At 42.6% G+C, this 16684-nt stretch overlaps 1 protein-coding gene across 1 annotated transcript in view; it reads right to left on the bottom strand.

The window, feature by feature from the left end:
* Positions 1-218: 218 nt before the first annotated feature.
* LOC118669388 (zinc finger protein ZPR1-like) overlaps positions 219-16684 on the bottom strand; it is a 46507-nt gene continuing 30041 nt past the window's right edge. Inside the window, exon 4 of the mRNA XM_036335507.1 lies at positions 219-1705. Within this exon, the coding sequence (XP_036191400.1) occupies positions 332-1705 (1374 nt within the window). The 3' untranslated portion in view covers positions 219-331. The remainder of the gene's footprint in view (positions 1706-16684) is intronic.

Genomic DNA, 16684 nt, shown 5'->3' with positions numbered 1-16684 from the left:
TTCCACCTTCCTCAGCTTCAGAGTTCCAGCTCTAGAGGGCAGCACGGTGTGGACAGAGGGCGAAGACTTGTGGGAAAAAGTGATAGTGACATTCCTCATAGTGCGCTTCCAGGTCTCTTCCCAAGCTGACTCACAACCTCCGAAATAAGGTCAAATACCCAACGGGGGTGCACTCGCACCACACACACTTTACAAAGTGTGCCAGGATCTTTGATTCAGACCAGATGCCCTCCTCACAGGAGCAGGTGAGGCCACTCCCCGCTTTTCCAATAGTAATAAGTAAGCCTGTGGTCTGAGCAGTACAGGAGGTTGGCTGGGAAACGGTCCACTGCTACCGTGGGGCCAGGCCGGTCTCATAGCCCTCCGTCTTCATGTCATTGAGCCCTAGCTCCTCATTTTGGTCAAACATGCGCTTATAACGTTCCACCTTCATCTCCGGATCGTCTTCAGGTGCATACACATTCTGCAAGTAGCTGTTTCCTGCTGGATCATTCATAATAAAGTGGGCCTTCATTTTACCCTCCATGATCTGGTCCAACTTCTGGCTAAACTCCTGCAGTTTGTCCACCTGGCCAGGATTGGAACTGTCACCCAGTGTGAAAGGGTTCTTGGTCACCAGGTCCTGGATGTCTTTCAGCAGCCCCTCCAGTGTGGTGAACTTGCCCCCAAAGATAGCCATTCCCAACTCAAATTCCAGTTCTGGGATTTCCACACTGCACGTCTCAGACTTGAGCAGGTCTCTGGTCATATCTGAGGGGTCTGTGATACGGAGTGTGATCCTGGTGCCCAAGGGCTCTACTGCGCCTCCAGATTTCACCTCATTGGTCCGATGACGGCAGTACTCGCAGTTGGTAGCCATGATGACAACCTCCTTAAAGTGGGGGATTTGAACTAGTTTCATGTTGGTCTGAGCTGGAGCATTGCATTCTGGGCAGTTTGTATTGAACTGCAGCACTTCGTTTCTGAGATCTTCCTCTTGCGGCTTCTCTTCTGGCGCCTCTGCCTGGAACCCCAGCATCTCCTCCTGCTGCGGAGTCAGGTTATAATGTGTGATCACTAGGGCGTCATCTTTCTGGGGAGCGTGCGGGTTTTCCACGAAGCTGTTCCCTGAGGGGTCATCGATGATCAGGGTGAAAGGAGAGGCCACCTGCTTCAGCTCTTTCAGTTTGACAATGAACTCATCCAGTCTTTCAGCGACGGCTTCTTCATTTGCCCTTCGAGTGGGCTGGCCCTGCTCCAGGCCAGAGATGGCTCGGCTGATCAGTCCTTCAACAGTGGTCAAAGCTCCCTTCTGGCTGAAGGCAGAAATTTCAAAATCTAACTCTGGAATCCTTGTGGTGGCCGAGTCTGTCTTCACCACTTCCCGGTTCATGTCCTCGGCCGCCCGGACCGTCAGGGTGTAGCGCACGCCCTGGTCCTGGATCCTGCCCGCCGACTGCACCTCCGTGTTGTTCCAGCCGCAGTGCTCGCAGGAGAAGCAGCTGACGATCACCTCTCTGAAGAAGGGGATCATGGTGAGCAGCAGGCGCGTCACGCCGTCGCGGTAGCAGTTCATGCACAGCGACTCGATCTCCGTGGGCTGCTGGCCCTCGTCCTCGGCGCTGAAGGGCCGGAACACGCGCGCCTGGGCCGGGGCGGGCGAGGGCGCGGCCGCAGCCCCCGGGGGCCCCGGCTCCCCATTTTTTTTTTTTTTTTTGTATGGTTGCTTCAGTTAACAATTACAGGAGTGGTAAGAGAGGACATCCTCACCTTGTTCTTGAACTTAGGTTAAATGTCCCTTTTGTCATAAAAGTATAAAGTTACTGATAGGTTTTTCATAGATGTTATCAATATATGGAAGTTCTGTTCCATTCATACATTGATGAGCGTTTAATCATAAAAACGTAATGGATTTTGTCAAATGTTTTTTTTTCTACTTCAATATGATCATGTGTTTTTCTACAAGATCTATCCATATGCTGCTGTATTTCATGCAATGATTTTTACATGATGAAACACGCTAGCCAATCAGAAGTAAATTCCATTTGCCATTATGTATAATTATCTTTTTAAATTATGGGCTTTGATTTGCTAATACTGATATCAGGGTATTTTCTTCTCCATTCTTGAGAGATATTGACTCGTTCTTTCCCTTTCTTCTGATGTCTTTATCTGGTTTTACTAATAGGATAATTCTGACCTCCTTTAATGAATTGAGAAGTGCTTATCTATTTCTTTATTTCTGTCTTCTGGAATACAATGTGGAAAATTGGTACAATTAATTTTTTAAATGTTGGTTAGAATACACTGTTGAAGTCATTTGGGTCTGGTGATTTCTCTTTCTTTTGTAAGGTTACTTATTATTGATTCAATGTACTCAATATTAACAGACCTGTGGAGATTTTCTGATTCTTTTTGTGGGAGTTTTAGTAACTTGCACCTGTCAAGTAATTGATCCATTTCATATAACAAATTTGCGGCCTTGGAGTTTTATGGTATCCCTTTTAGCATAATTGTATTTTCCATGCAATCAGTAGCAATGATCTTTCTCTATGGAAAGATCACTGATCAGTAGTAGTGATCTTTTATTTTCTCTATTGATAATTTTTCTCTTTTCCCTTTTTTTCTTTGTTTAGCTTGTGTGATGTTTTATCAGTTTTATTGATATTTTTTTAAAAAACTAGCTCTTGTTGATTTTTCTCCTTTAACATACTGTTTTCAATTCCATAAATTTCTACTCTACATTCATGCTAGATTTAGCCTTACTTGTCAATATGCAGTGACCAATGGTCGAAAGTTAATCTTTTCATTTGAAGTCCTTCTTGTTTTGTAATGTATACATTTAATTCTTAAAGTTTTTATCTAAGCACTGCTTCCTTTCATCTCATGAATAGTAATGTTATGTTTTAAAATTTTATTTATTTCAAAATATTTTTAAATTTCTGTTGATACTTTTTTTGATCTAGGTGTTCTTTAGAAATGTATCATTTAACCTCCAAATATAGGCTTTTTTTTCTAGCTATCTGTTATTCATTTCTTACTTAATACCATTGTGAAATGAACATATATATATATATATATATATATATATATATTATTGATTTTTTACAGAGAAGAAGGGAGAGAGAGAGAGAGAGTTAGAAACATCGATGAGAGAGAAACATCGATCAGCCGCCTCCTGCACATATCCTACTGGGGATGTGTCCGCAACCCAGGTACATGCCCTTGACCGGAATCGAACCTAGGACCTTTCAGTCCGCAGACCGACGCTCTATCCACTGAGCCAAACCGGTTTTGGCCATTTCTTTCTTAATACCATTGTGAAATGAACATACATGGAAAGAATATGATTTCTATGCTTTTAAATTTGTTAAGTTCTATGACACAATATGTGGCTTGTTTTGATGAATGTTCCATGTGAACTTGAGAAATGTTTATTACTTTATTGTTGGATAACATATCCTATGAATGTTAATGGGATCCAGTTTATTGATGGCGCTTATTTAGTTTAACTATATCATTACTGATTTTCTTTCTGCTGGATATGTCATTATTGAAAGAGGGGTGTTGGATTTTACAACTATGAGAGTGGATTTGTCTATTCACCTTGCAATTCTAATGTTTTCTTCCTCATGTATTTGGATATTCAGTCATTAGGTGCATTTAGAATGTTTATGTCTTCTTGAATAAATGACCTCTTTATCATTATTTGATTCCCCACATTATATATGTAAAATTCCTTAATTTTTCTTAAATTTATATTCTATATCTTCAAATTTGTTAGTCATTTGTTCTGAAATAAAATGAAGGCACAAAAGAAAAATACAAATGTTCTTTATAATGAATTTAAAAATAGTTTAAAATGTCATTCTTATGTATTACTGTGTAACAAAGTCCTGCAAACTCAACGGCATAAAACAACTGGTTTGTGATTCTTATAAGTTCTTTGCGTCAATAATTTAGACAGAACAGAGGAGGATGACATTTTTCTGCTTCACTGGGTTAGAGGCTTCAGTGAGAAGATTTGAAGGGCTGTGGCTATTTGAATGATGGCAACTCTAATTGTCTAGAGAATTATTCACTCACATTTTTGGTGTCTGGGCAAGGATGAGCCTAAACAGGTTGACCAATGGTTCCATGTGGCCTGAAACTGAGGGGTTCCCCAAGCTGCAGGGCTTTCAGTGTCCAAACTAAGGAGATGAATTAGCTTCCTTCTGATAGTGGAGTGGCAAAGTCACATCATAGAAGAGGATCTAGGAGAAGGAAGAATATTGTAGTAATCTTTGAAAAAGACAATCTGCCACAAAATAAATTATATTGCTCTGTGACATCTTTCTATCTATCTATCTATCTATCTATCTATCTATCTATCTATCTACCTATCTAAAGCCCAGCAACTGGAATGGCAGAATGAGCAGAACGAACAGGATGATCATTGGCTATGACACACACTGCTGCAGCCAACGAGCCTGATCCAAGCCCTATTGCCCCCTGCCCCCCTGCGGCTGACCCAGCCCCCATTCGGCCCCCAACAATCCAATCAGGGGTGGGCCAGCCGGTCAACCACCAGTGGCCCTTCACACCCAGCAGCCCGGGCCAATGGGCATCCATCAGGGCAGGCTAGCCGGACCTCACCTGTGCACAAATTTGTGCACTTGGCCTCTAATATATATATAGATAGATAGATAGATAGATATAGATATATCTATATATCTATATATCTATATATATATATATATATATATACACTAGAGGCCTGGTGCACAAAAATTTGTGCACTCGGGGGGGAGGGGGGTACCTAGGCCAGCCTGTGCCCTGTTGCCGTCTGGGACCCCTCAGGAGATAATGACCTGCTGGCTTAGGCCTGCTCCCCGGTGGCAGAGGGCAGGCCCAATCCCTAGGTGCAGCCCCTGGTCGGGCTCAGAGCAGGGCCAATTGGGGAATTGGGGCACCACCCCCTGTCATGCACAGAGCAGGGCGGATCGGGAGGTTGCGATGCCACCCTCAGTCATGCTCAGGGTAGGGCCGATTGGGGGGTTGGGGCACCGCCCCCTGTCACACTCAAGGCAGGGTCGATGGGGAGGTTGCGACGCCACCCCCGTCACGCACAGAGCAGGGCCAATCAGGGGGTTGGGGTGCTGCCCCCTGTCATGCACAGAGCAGGGCCAATCAGGGGGGTTGGGGCTCCGTACCCTGTCACACACAGAGCAGGGCCAATCAGGAGGTTGGGGAGCTCACCCCTGTCACTCACAGAGTAGGGCCGATAGGGGAGTTGGGGCACCGCCCTCTATCACCCACAGAGCAGGGCCGATCAGGGAGTTGGGGTGCCGTCACTGTCACACTCAGGGCAGGGCCGATGGAGAGGTTATGGCTCTACCCCATCACACACAGAGCAGGGCCCGTGGTGGGGGGTTGGGGCGCCATTACCTGTCAAATACAGAGCCACAGGGCGATCAGGGGGTTGGGGAGCTCTCCCCCCATCAGGCACAGAGCAGGGCTGTTCAGGGGTTTGGGGCGCCTTCCCCTGTCACCAACAGAGCAGGGCGTATAGGGAGGTTGTGGTCCCCCTCTCACACACAGAGCCGCAGTGTGATCAGGAAGTTTGGGTGCTGCACCCTGTCACACTGATCCCGGTGCCAGGAGGCCTCTCGGCTCCACTGATCCTGGTGCTGGGAGGCATATTACCCTTTTACTATATAGGATAGAGGGCTGGTGCATGGGTGGTGGCTGGCCGGTTTGCCCTGAAGGGTGTCCTTGGTCAGGGTGGGAGACCCCGCTGGGGTGCCTGGCCAGCCTGGGTTAGGGGATGATGGCTGTTTGCAGCTGTTCACACACCCTTCAGGGTGGGGGTCCCCACTGGGGTGCCTGGCCAGTCTGGGTGAGGGGTTGAGGGATGTTTTCAGGCTGGGCCAGCTTTAGGTCTGGCTCCAGCTCTGAGGCCTCTGCTGCTGAAAGCAGGTATCTGGTTTGTTTTGGTTCTATAATCAAAACACTGTATCAACGCCAGCTCTGAGATCCTGGCTGGCTGAAAGCAGGTTTCAGGGGTTTTGTTTAGCTTCTATATTTGTAACAATGTTTCAAACTGCAAGCTCAGAGGCCAGCAAGGCAGGCGGGGAACGTTGGTTTCCTCCATCACTGAAGCAAGTAAGTCTCATGTTAGCTTCAAGCTGCCTGGCTGCCGGCCGCCATCTTGGCTGACAGTTAATTTGCATATCGCCCCGATTAGCCAATGGGAAGGGTAGTGGACGTACGGCTAATTACCATGTTTCTCTTTATTAGATAGGACTAGAGGCCCAGTGCACAAAATTCATGTACTGGGAGGTGGGGTTCCCTCAGCGCAGCCTGCTTCTCTCACAGTTGGGGAGCCCTTAGTGGATGTCCTACTGATGGCCACAGTCTGGAGGCAGAGGCTCAGAGCAGGCGTCGCACGTGCGCGCGCGCGTGTGTGTGTATGTGTGTGTCTGCTGGGGGTCTGCCCCCAGCCACATTGGAGGCTCAGAGCAGGCAGTGTGTGTGTGTGTGTGTGTGTGTGTGTGTGTGTGTGTGTCGGCTGGGGGCCTGCCCCTAGCCACACCATGGAGGCTTGGAGCAGGAGCCCCTCTGTGTTGATCTCTCATGCTCCTGTCCTCACCTGCATGTTGTACTCTCCCTTGAGCTATGGCCAGGATGGGGGTGCTGCTTGCAAGCTGGGCTTTCCTGCTCCCGGGGAGCAGGCCCAGCTGGGGGCTGCCCACAGGCTGGGCTTTCCTGCTCCCAGATCAGGCCCAGCTTGCGTCTGCCCGCAGGCCAGGCTTGCTTTCCTGCTCCCGGATCACCATGGTGACCGGGGAGCAGGGAAATTTTGGGGCTGCCCACAGGCCAGGCTTGCTTTCCTGCTCCTGGATCAGGCCCAGCTGGGGGATGCCCTCAGGCCAGGCTTGCTTTCCTGTTCCTGGTCACCATGGCAACTGGGGAGCAGGCAAAGTTTGGGGCTGCCCACAGGCCAGGCTTGCTTTCCTACTCCCGGATCAGGTACAGCTGGGGGCTGTCTACAGGCCACACTTTTCTACTTACCAATGGCCAGATCACCACAGCAACCCAGGGCCCAGCGGCACTTTCCTTCTCTCCAATAGTCATAGGGTCCTGGCTGGGGGCGGGGCTTAGCAGTGCGGGGATTAGGTGGCACGGGGGTCCCAGCTGGGGACTCAGGTGGCACACAGGGGTCCTGGCTGGGGGCGGGGCTTCTGCCCCGCTGCCCAGGGCTGCACATGGGGCCCGGATGGCAGCTCGCACTGTCCCGTCCTGCTTGTAGTATAGGATAGAGGCCTGGTGCATGGGTGGGGGCTGGCTGGTTTGCCCTGAAGGGTGTCCCGGATCAGGGTGGGGGTTCCACTTGGGTGCCTGGCCAGCCTGGATGAGGGGATGATGGCTGTTTGCAGCTGGTCACACCCCCTTCAGGGTGGGGGTCCCCACTGGGGTGCCTGGCCAGTCTGGGTGAGGGCCTGAGAGCTGTTTTCAGGCTGGAGGGCAACTGAAGTTCCCAGACTCTCTTTTTTTTTAATTCTGGGATTTATTTACCTTCTATAGCTGTCACTGGAGCTGAGAGTCGACTTCAGCTCTGAGGGCTGAAAGCAGGTTTCTGGGTCTGTTTGGCTTCTATAATTGAAACTCTGTTGCCATCACTGCAGCTCTAAGCTCTGAGGCTGAAGCTGGCTGAAAGCAGGTCTCTGGAGCTTGTTTAGCTTCTATAATTGAAACAGTCTTTCTTAGAGTGTAGCTTAGAGCAGGCCAGCAGGCTGGGAACGTTGGCTTCCTCTGTCACTGGAGCAAGCAAGCCTCCTGCTCGCTTCAGCTGCCTGGCTGCCGGCCGCCATCTTGGTTGGCAGTTAATTTGCATATCCTGCTGATTAGCCAATGGGAAGCATGTCAGGGGTATGGTCATTTTGCATGTTTCTCTTTTATTAGATACGATTGTAAAGAAAGAAAATAAATTATCAGCTTAAAATCCAGGCTAGCAATTATGAATAGGGGAATGGGAATAAGTTGTGATAGCCAGGGCATGCTTAGTGTCATTTATGGTATTGCTTATGGCAATGTTTGCTTTTTTTAAACTGAGTGGCTGTTAGATAGTATCTTTTAAATTATTTGTTAAAATGTATATTTAATTTAAATGTACTATTCTGAGTGTGCATTATTTTGAAAACATATAAATACTAAAAATAGAAATGGAAAACTATATTTTAAAATGGATTCTCTAATGTATTTGCTGAGACCTTTTCCTGTAAAAGCATCAAGTAAGAACTTATTTATCAGAGAATTTTCAGCTTTGGTTATTTCATTTTCTGAATCTTTTGAGTTGTAGATTAGAGCCTCCAGAGTTGGCTAATTTATTGAAATCAACAACTAAACCACTGCATTTGAATGATGGCTGTCTGTAAGAAAAATAAACAGAATAAACCTGATGATGTGACAGGCATGTTTTATGGAAAAGTTGGAAGCTTTATGAATAGTGTGAACTCTAGGATGAGGCAACAGAATAAGCAAACAAATTAATAAAATTTAGCCCAAGGATACATCATTAAGAGATACATTTCTATTAAGAGAAAATTACATTTGTGAGCAGAACTTTCTATATTTTTACAAGAATAGAATCAGTGTGAAGATGCTTAGCAAGCAAGGCAACTCTGAGCCTTAAACTAAGGGAGCCATGTCTATTAACTTCCTATGGTTGTTATAAGAAATTACCACAAGCTGAGTGGTGTCAAACAGAAGAATTTTGTTCTTTCACATAATAAAGACTCAAATTTTGAAATCAAGTTAACAGGCTCATGCTGTTTCTTAGTTTCTGGTGGTGGCCAGCAATCCTTGGCACTCCTTGAATTGTGGCTGCATAACTCCATCGTCACATGATCTCTTTGCTCTGTGTGCCTGTGTCTTCACTTGGCATTTTCCTCTGTGTATATGTCTGTCTCTGTGTCTTTCTCTTCCTATGTAGTAAAAGCCTAATATGCAAATTGTCCCCTCAAATGGGAGTTCACCAGGGAGTTCGCCCAGGACTTTGACCAGGTGGCAGGGCTGGCCAGCCAACCACCTGCGGCCCCTCTCCCCAGCTGGCCCCACCCCATCTGGTGGCAGCAGCAGGTGTCTGGGGGAAGGGAGGCCCTGGCCAGCAGCCGGCAACTGCTAGGGACCCTACTCATGCACGAATTTCGTGCACTGGGCCTCTAGTGTTCTTATAATGACATTAGTCTTGTTGGATTAAGAGTGAACCCTAATCCAATATAAACTCATCTTAATTACAACTGCAAATGCACCCTTTCCAAATAAGATCACATTCACAGGTACCAGGGGTTTGGATTTCCACATACGTTTTGAGAAGATGCAATTGAACATACAATACCACTTATTGAATATTGGGGTTGACTTTATAGCATTGGCTTTAATTTTGGAAAATGAGTTTTCAGTTTGTGTAGAAATTTCTTAGTTGCTGGCTATTCTTCCATTTTGAATAAGAACTTATACCATAAATACAGTCTTGAAATTGTCTAATATTGATGCATAACAGAAACATATGTATGGATCACTAATATAGAATTTAATCTTGATTTCACCTCTAAATGACCACAAACATCTTTGGAAATTCATATGCTCTGGTACCTTACAGAAAGGTGGTGGATGGGTGGCAGGAAATTTTAATAATCACTTCAAAAAGCTTTGGTGCTCAAATGAGAATATAAACTGGAAAATGTAAATAAATGATACATTTGAGACTATCTGAGATCAAATATAAAATTTCCAGTGTTTATTATATTTTAAAAATATATTACTTATCTCTTACAATATCCAAGCTGATGACATGACCATGTAAGAGGACATGCTGGTTCCTTTTCTACAAATGACCCAAATCTTCAAATTGCACAAGCAAGATATAAATGGGGCCAAAACTATAATTAATATAGCCCATCTTCTATACATTGAATGATTTCATTTGTAATGTCTTAAAGTATTTTAATGATTAAATTACTAAAATTGTGGTTTTCCTCTCTTCTTGATTTTTTAGAAAACTCTGTGTATATTATTTTGGGAGAAAATTTAGTTCTTCAATGAAAATACCCCCACCCTATCTACCAAATACAAAATTATACTGCATTGAATTTCTAAATATATTAGTGAACTTCCTGAAGGCAGGGATTTTGAATTGTTTATTCTCACTGCAATATCCTCAATCACATCAGAACACACAGCCCATAGTAGAAACTGAATATATGTTTTTGAATAGATGAATACATTATTTGAAAAGCTGCACAGATAAAGCAGTATAACGATGGTTCAGAGCACAGGCTCACAGACAGACCAACTGATGTCTTACCCTGGTTTAGCCCTTTATTAGCTCTTTCCAGGCACTTCTTACCATAGCGAGTCACTCAATTTCTCACTGCTTCTGCTTTCTTATTTGTAATTTGCACAATTCAATACCTACTAGATGCATAGAACACTGCATGAAACAAGTGCCTAATACTAGTACATAATTTTTAATAGATGAAAGATGCTAAGTACTCAAAAATTTAGCTATTTTAAAACTGCCTTTTGTCATTTGTTGTTTTCAATACATTAAATAACAGTCACTTTTATGCATCAAATCCTCAGCAAAATTGGGTGTCATTGAAACCTATGACTGCCTATGAAATGTAAAAGTAGCTTCCACCAGGCCTGTGTCACTCAATGGTTATGCTTCAACCCATGAGTCACTGTTCAATTCCCCCTGTCGGGGCACATCCTTGGGCTGTGGGCTTGATCCCCAGCAGGGGACTTGTAAGGGTCCTGACATTTTTCTCTCATCAGTGTTTCTCTCTCTCTCTCCCTCCCCCTACCTTTCTCTAAAAATCAATGAAAACTTTTTAAAAAGTACTATGCAGCTTCCTATGAAGTTGGATATTTCTTCAATGACAGTAGAAACACTTGGGCCAGTCTGCCTGTTTTTTGTTCCTTTGCCTGTTTTCTTAGCTGCAGCTCAGATTTACAGTCAAAGGTGAAGGAAACCAAGCACTGCATTTCCCAGGTCACATTCTGGAGAGTATGGCTTTGTTCCCTCAGGGCCAGGTTCAGCACACCCCACTGTGACGGGGAACTTAACACTTCTGAATCTCAGTTATTTTTATTTGCAGGGAAAAAAAGAAAATGTCTTCCCTTGCTAGGCAACTGTGAAAAATAAATTGCATGCACATAAAAAGTCCCTGACACAGAGCAGGCAAACATGTTTCATTCCACATCCTTTCTACTTTCTTCAGTTAGTTCACTCCTCCTGCTCTGGCAACCATTGCTAACTGCCTTGTCTCACAGTTTTTGTGTTCCTCATAAAGTTCAATTTGTTTTTATTATAATTATTGAGAATCATTTATTCAACACAAACTGTCAGGAGGAATGAAATCGTTATAACTGCACAATGAAGTTTCTACCCTGTGGGTGAGACTTTATGCAAATAAAATGGTTGCACAAGATGGCTTGTCAGGCATGACCCAAGAAGAAGGCATGTTTGTTTGGATATTCAACAATTTAGATCACAATGTATGTCTGATGCAGATTTCTCTTCATTGATGATGTCCTTGCCACTGGGATTCTGATAGCTGCTGTATGCTTATGCCTTTCCCTAAACTTCTTATAGTTTAACTACTTTTAATAAAGTCTCCAAATAGAAGTCAGAAAACTTTTTCTCTAAAGGGCTGGACAGTAAATATTTAGGTTGTATCAGTCCTAAAGTCTCTGTTGCAAAACTACTCAACTCTGCTTTAGAAGAGAGGGAGAAGGCTTAGAAAATATGGAAACAATGAGTGTGGTCTGTTCTAACACAATTTTATTCACAAAACATTGCATTCACAAAATGGTGAATTAAATTTCTATATATATATATATTTTATTTATACAAAACATCAAAAAGTCCATGACATTATCTTTCAAGCACCTTTTGTGAAGTTACTGAAATAGGTATTAGTGTCAGATTATATGGTATCAGGCTTTGAGGATATTGACGGAAGCTTTGCCACTGCCGCACTAGAGCGCCCAGAGGAAGAGGTGGCAGACACAAAGCCCTGCTTCCATAGCATTACCTCAGCCAGTAGTAAGCCCTCTCTGCTTTCTCCAACGCCTTTGAATTGCTTCCTTCTTCTGTTTTTCTCTATAAATTCGTAGTTTTTCCTCCTTCCCTCCTTCCTTCTTATTCCTGACACAACTTGACCGGCTCCACATGAAATGTCCCTCCTTTAAATGACCGTATCACAAAACTACAAAGTACTTCTCCTGTACCTCTCTCTCTTACTCTATTAAATAACAGATTCTGGTGCTTAACATTTTCATCCTGGAAACATAAATCCCTTTACATTTATTTTTTTAAATTTAATTGTAATACATATGATCTTCTTCTTAAAGTGTTCCTGGTTGTTCAATGAAGCTAAATTTTTCCTATCACTTTCAACTTTCCTTTCACTTCATTTCTCTTCAATAAACCAAATCTGACACAAAATTGAATAATGCCGTTTGGTGTATTGAGCCATCAAATTAATTAATTCAGGGGTAATCTCAAAGGAAGAGCAATTTTATGAAAATCAATAAAAAATCTATATTAAAAGAGCAGAATTATGTACTGGCCACACCAGGGGTTCATTTTTTTAAAGTATATATTTCTGTCAGTCCACTTTTTTGCTCCTATCTGAAATATTATTTTTAAAGTTGTAAATAGAAAAAAAAGCAATGTGCCATATAGCTCCATGGTACTGACATCGCTGTGTAATTGCCACATTTTTTACAAACACTTCTTTGTGTTACTCTGTTGTAGTCTTGTGCAGATTAATTCTATATGAGATCAAAACAAAGGTAATATTCTTTAAAAATTCATATTTAATAAATTTTAAAAAATCATTTTGCTTCTCCTACTCCTCCATTTGACTTATTGAAATGAGCCAAATTTCCAAAAGTTGGGCTATTTTCCTAGTGTTTTAGATACTGTCCATCTTATGAAAAATCAAACATAATATAAATGAAACTAGAGGCCTGGTGCAAGAATTTGTGCACAGGTGGGGTCTGGCCAGCCCGCCACCCTATCAGGGTGGAGGGGGTTAATTGGGGGCAGGGCCAGCCAGGGGAAGGGGCCATGGCAGTTGACTGGCAGGCCCCGCCCCCTGGTTGAACTCTCGGTTGAACTCCTGGTCTCACTTCCCGTTGAAGGGACAATTTTTAAATTAACCTTTTATTATATAGGATTAGGTGTTATACATGATTTTTATTGTTCCTATTCAGATTAATGTAGTCAACTTACTTTTGTGTAATTTTCACAATAGCTGACCTTTTAAATAACAATAAGGTTTTCCTGATCACTAAAATTCACTTTCCAACATGTCAGAGTACAAGTCCTGAGCCTAGAGCAGACATGATTTCATTTCCAAGGTGTCTTCGATCGGGCCTGTCTTAGCTGGCTTAGTATATTGGCTAAGGTTTTAACTAAAAAACACAGTTCATTTTATTTTTTCATTAGTGTAAAACAACAAACATATTAATAGTATGTATGTTTGGTTTAGCTTTATAGCCTCTTTCCCTTATTTAATAAGAGTTGACTTATTTGTATTTTTAGTTCTATTCCCTGCACAAGAACCCCTGTGATGATAGATTCACTTTGTGGCAAACGTTGCTCTTTAGAAGCATAATGTTAACATGTGGACCACGTGACTTTGAGATACTCCTGACCAATAACTAGTGAAAGGTCAAATTCTGCAAGCTATGTCTGAGTGCAATGTACCATAATCTTACCCCTTTCAAACCTTAGTAATACATACAGGGTTATATGCACTTCACCAAGTTTTATTAGACTTTCTCCTTATGTTTTCTAAGTCCAAGAATTTAACCTGAAAAAACATGTATTTCTTTTCTTCTAGTTTTTTTTTTTTTTTTTTTCCAAAGAGCTTAATAATACCTTCATCACATTCACTGTAAAGGCTCTTCATAGGAAGCCTTCATGGCCAATGACACCAAAACTAGGAGTGCAGAAAAGGCATGTTGCCCTTTTCAATGCACTGTGAATGTCAGAGCTCTGGTGTTAGATTCGGGTTTGACCATGTGACTTCTTTGACCACTGGGATGTGAAAGAAGGCTTGTTGCCTTAACCTGGACCCAGGAGGAGAGACAACTTGATACACAACCTAGGGACGAGCCACCACATGAGTCTGCAGACTCACATAGCTTATTGCAAGACGCTGAGCTTTGGGGGTCACAGCTAGTTGCCGACCTGGACTTACACAGCTCTCACCTGGGAGGGTGCTTTATTGCCACATCATAGCCAGCTTTACCTTCTGTGTGCTGTGAGCAGAGCTTTCAACCACAGCACCGTGGGGGAGTTTTCTAATACTGAACTGCATTATAATAAATACAGTTAGGCTTATATGCTACTGACACTTTGCACATCGCTATAATTGTGATTACTATAATGCCTGAACCCAGCCAGATGTTGGTAATAAAGGGACAAGAGTTAAAGTAACTTTTCCATCGATGTGTGTACTCTTGGTAAATCACTTTGCCCAGTATAGCTTTTATTCTTATTTCCTTTCATGAATTAGGTATTTAAGTTAACTCAGTCCCACAGCAATGTGTTTTGCCCTTTCTTTGTTTTGGCTACTATATTAAAAATCTGAGAAAATAAAGGAATAACATCATGCCTTGTTCTTTAGGAGCCCACAGATTAATTGTGCAAGGATGGCTATAACTCAGCGACCTGAGTATTATGTAAAAGAACTTGGAACTTTCTGTGGAAACCCATGAGGAAAGAGTGAAGTTAGGGGGAATTAATGGGGTCTTTTCCCAGTCTTACTGCTAAGTTACATTGCATCAGTAAGCTAAAGAAGAAGAATTACTAGACGGAAAGGAGCACATGCTCCACTTTCCACTGCCCACATCACTTCCATTTTAACATATTTAATTCTGCATACCATATTTTCAGGCGAGCATAGAGTGGCTGGAGATTTATGTTAAGAGTGGCATAAATTTTCAAAACATTCGTTTATTCACTTTCACTCAACCAATAGTTATCTAATTTCATTAAACCAATATTTGTACCGCATCATATGCTCAGCAACCACTTATAATACCCCAGCTTTCCTGGAGTTTATAATGGAATGATAGAAAAGTCATAAGCCACAAAGTCCCATAACTAAATGTGCAATTACATTTATTAATTAATAAATGTGGAATAACATAACTAAGTGCAATGATAGAAGATCCATCATTCACAAAGCCCCATAACTAAATGGGGAATTACATTGTGACAAGTGCATATATATATATTATGCATGTGTGTGTGTGTGTGTGTGTGTGTGTGTGTGTGTGTGTGTGAGAGAGAGAGAGAGAGAGAGAGAGAGAGAGAGAGAGAGAGAGATATCAAGGAAAGGCTTCCCAAAGAAAGGTGAATTAAATATGTATCTCTTACAGGAATATTCAAGGAAATTAGAAATTTCACTTCTGAAAGAACCTATTCCAAGTTACATTTTTTTTTGTCCTTAAATAATTGACAAATTTCCACTCCAAGAGCCTTTCTATTTGTTAAGTTATATTTCTAAAAGATGGAATGATCACAGTACTTGGATGTTAGAGGAAAATAAAGTTTGTTTTGGTATGATTGGAGGGCTGTTTCTAATTCAAACGAGCTGAATTTGAGGGTCAAATCAGAGGCAATGAAAATAGAGAAGGTCATATAAAAGGAGAGCATTTTATTAATTGATTGAAAGCTGAAGTCTTCAGCTTTCTGTTGTGTCCCGTTTGTTATAAAGAGAAGAAACCTTGAAGCAATTGTATGTGACAGCCTCTGGTTGTAAATGAAGGGATTGCAAATATGGCTCAGTATATGTAGGTTCTATATTAAAAGAGCAGAATTATGTGCTGGCCACACTAGGGGTTTATTTGAACGTGTTCTCATTTTGTTCCAAAAATCAATGGAACGGTGGGAAACAGTTCCATTGTCTTGAATGAAGGCATGGGTATGCTTTCTGCAGGCACTGGGTAAAGGAGAAAGAGTTAGGAAACTTTCATTCAGCAGTATTACCAAGGAACTAATTAAACTGAGGTCGCAGATTGAATTTTCTAAAATACTATGATAGGCACTAGAGTGTCACATTTGCCTGCGGCCTTGAGATAACAGAAAACATCAATGACCCTGCCATCCAAGAATGGCCAGTTTAGTGGGAAGATAATGCAGGAAACAGAATAAGGACATGTGCTTGATGCTGCATGGGCCCACATAAGGAATACTTAGACCATCTTTGGGTGAGGAAAGTCCTTCTAGAGATGGCAACTAACTCATTCTTGAAGAAATCAAGTAAAAATTTTGATGTGATGTGATAGGCTTTCTGCAGACACCAGGTGGAGGAAGGTGGAGAGTTAGGAAAACTTTCATTCAGCAGTATTACTAAGTGAATTAATAAAACTGAGATGAGAGAATGAATATTCTAAAATACTACATAGGAAGTGGTCTTGCTGGCACCCTGATCTTGGACTCCAGCATCCAAAACTGTGAGAAACAAATTTCTGTTGTTCGTAAGCTACCTAGCCTGTGGTGTTTTGCTATGGCAGCTGGAATGGACAAAGACAGTTATCCAAGACAACAGGAGTAGAAATGATACTCAAATGAGAGGAGATAACATATGCATAATCATGCTATCATGATATGTGCTGAAAAGTAAAAGTAAAAGCA

This window comes from Myotis myotis, unplaced genomic scaffold (assembly GCF_014108235.1).
Source record: "Myotis myotis isolate mMyoMyo1 unplaced genomic scaffold, mMyoMyo1.p scaffold_m19_p_14, whole genome shotgun sequence".
NCBI classification, from domain to species: Eukaryota; Metazoa; Chordata; class Mammalia; order Chiroptera; family Vespertilionidae; genus Myotis; species Myotis myotis.
The sequence above is the reverse complement of the archived record's forward strand: the minus strand, read 5'-3'. Positions and strand labels throughout refer to the sequence as shown.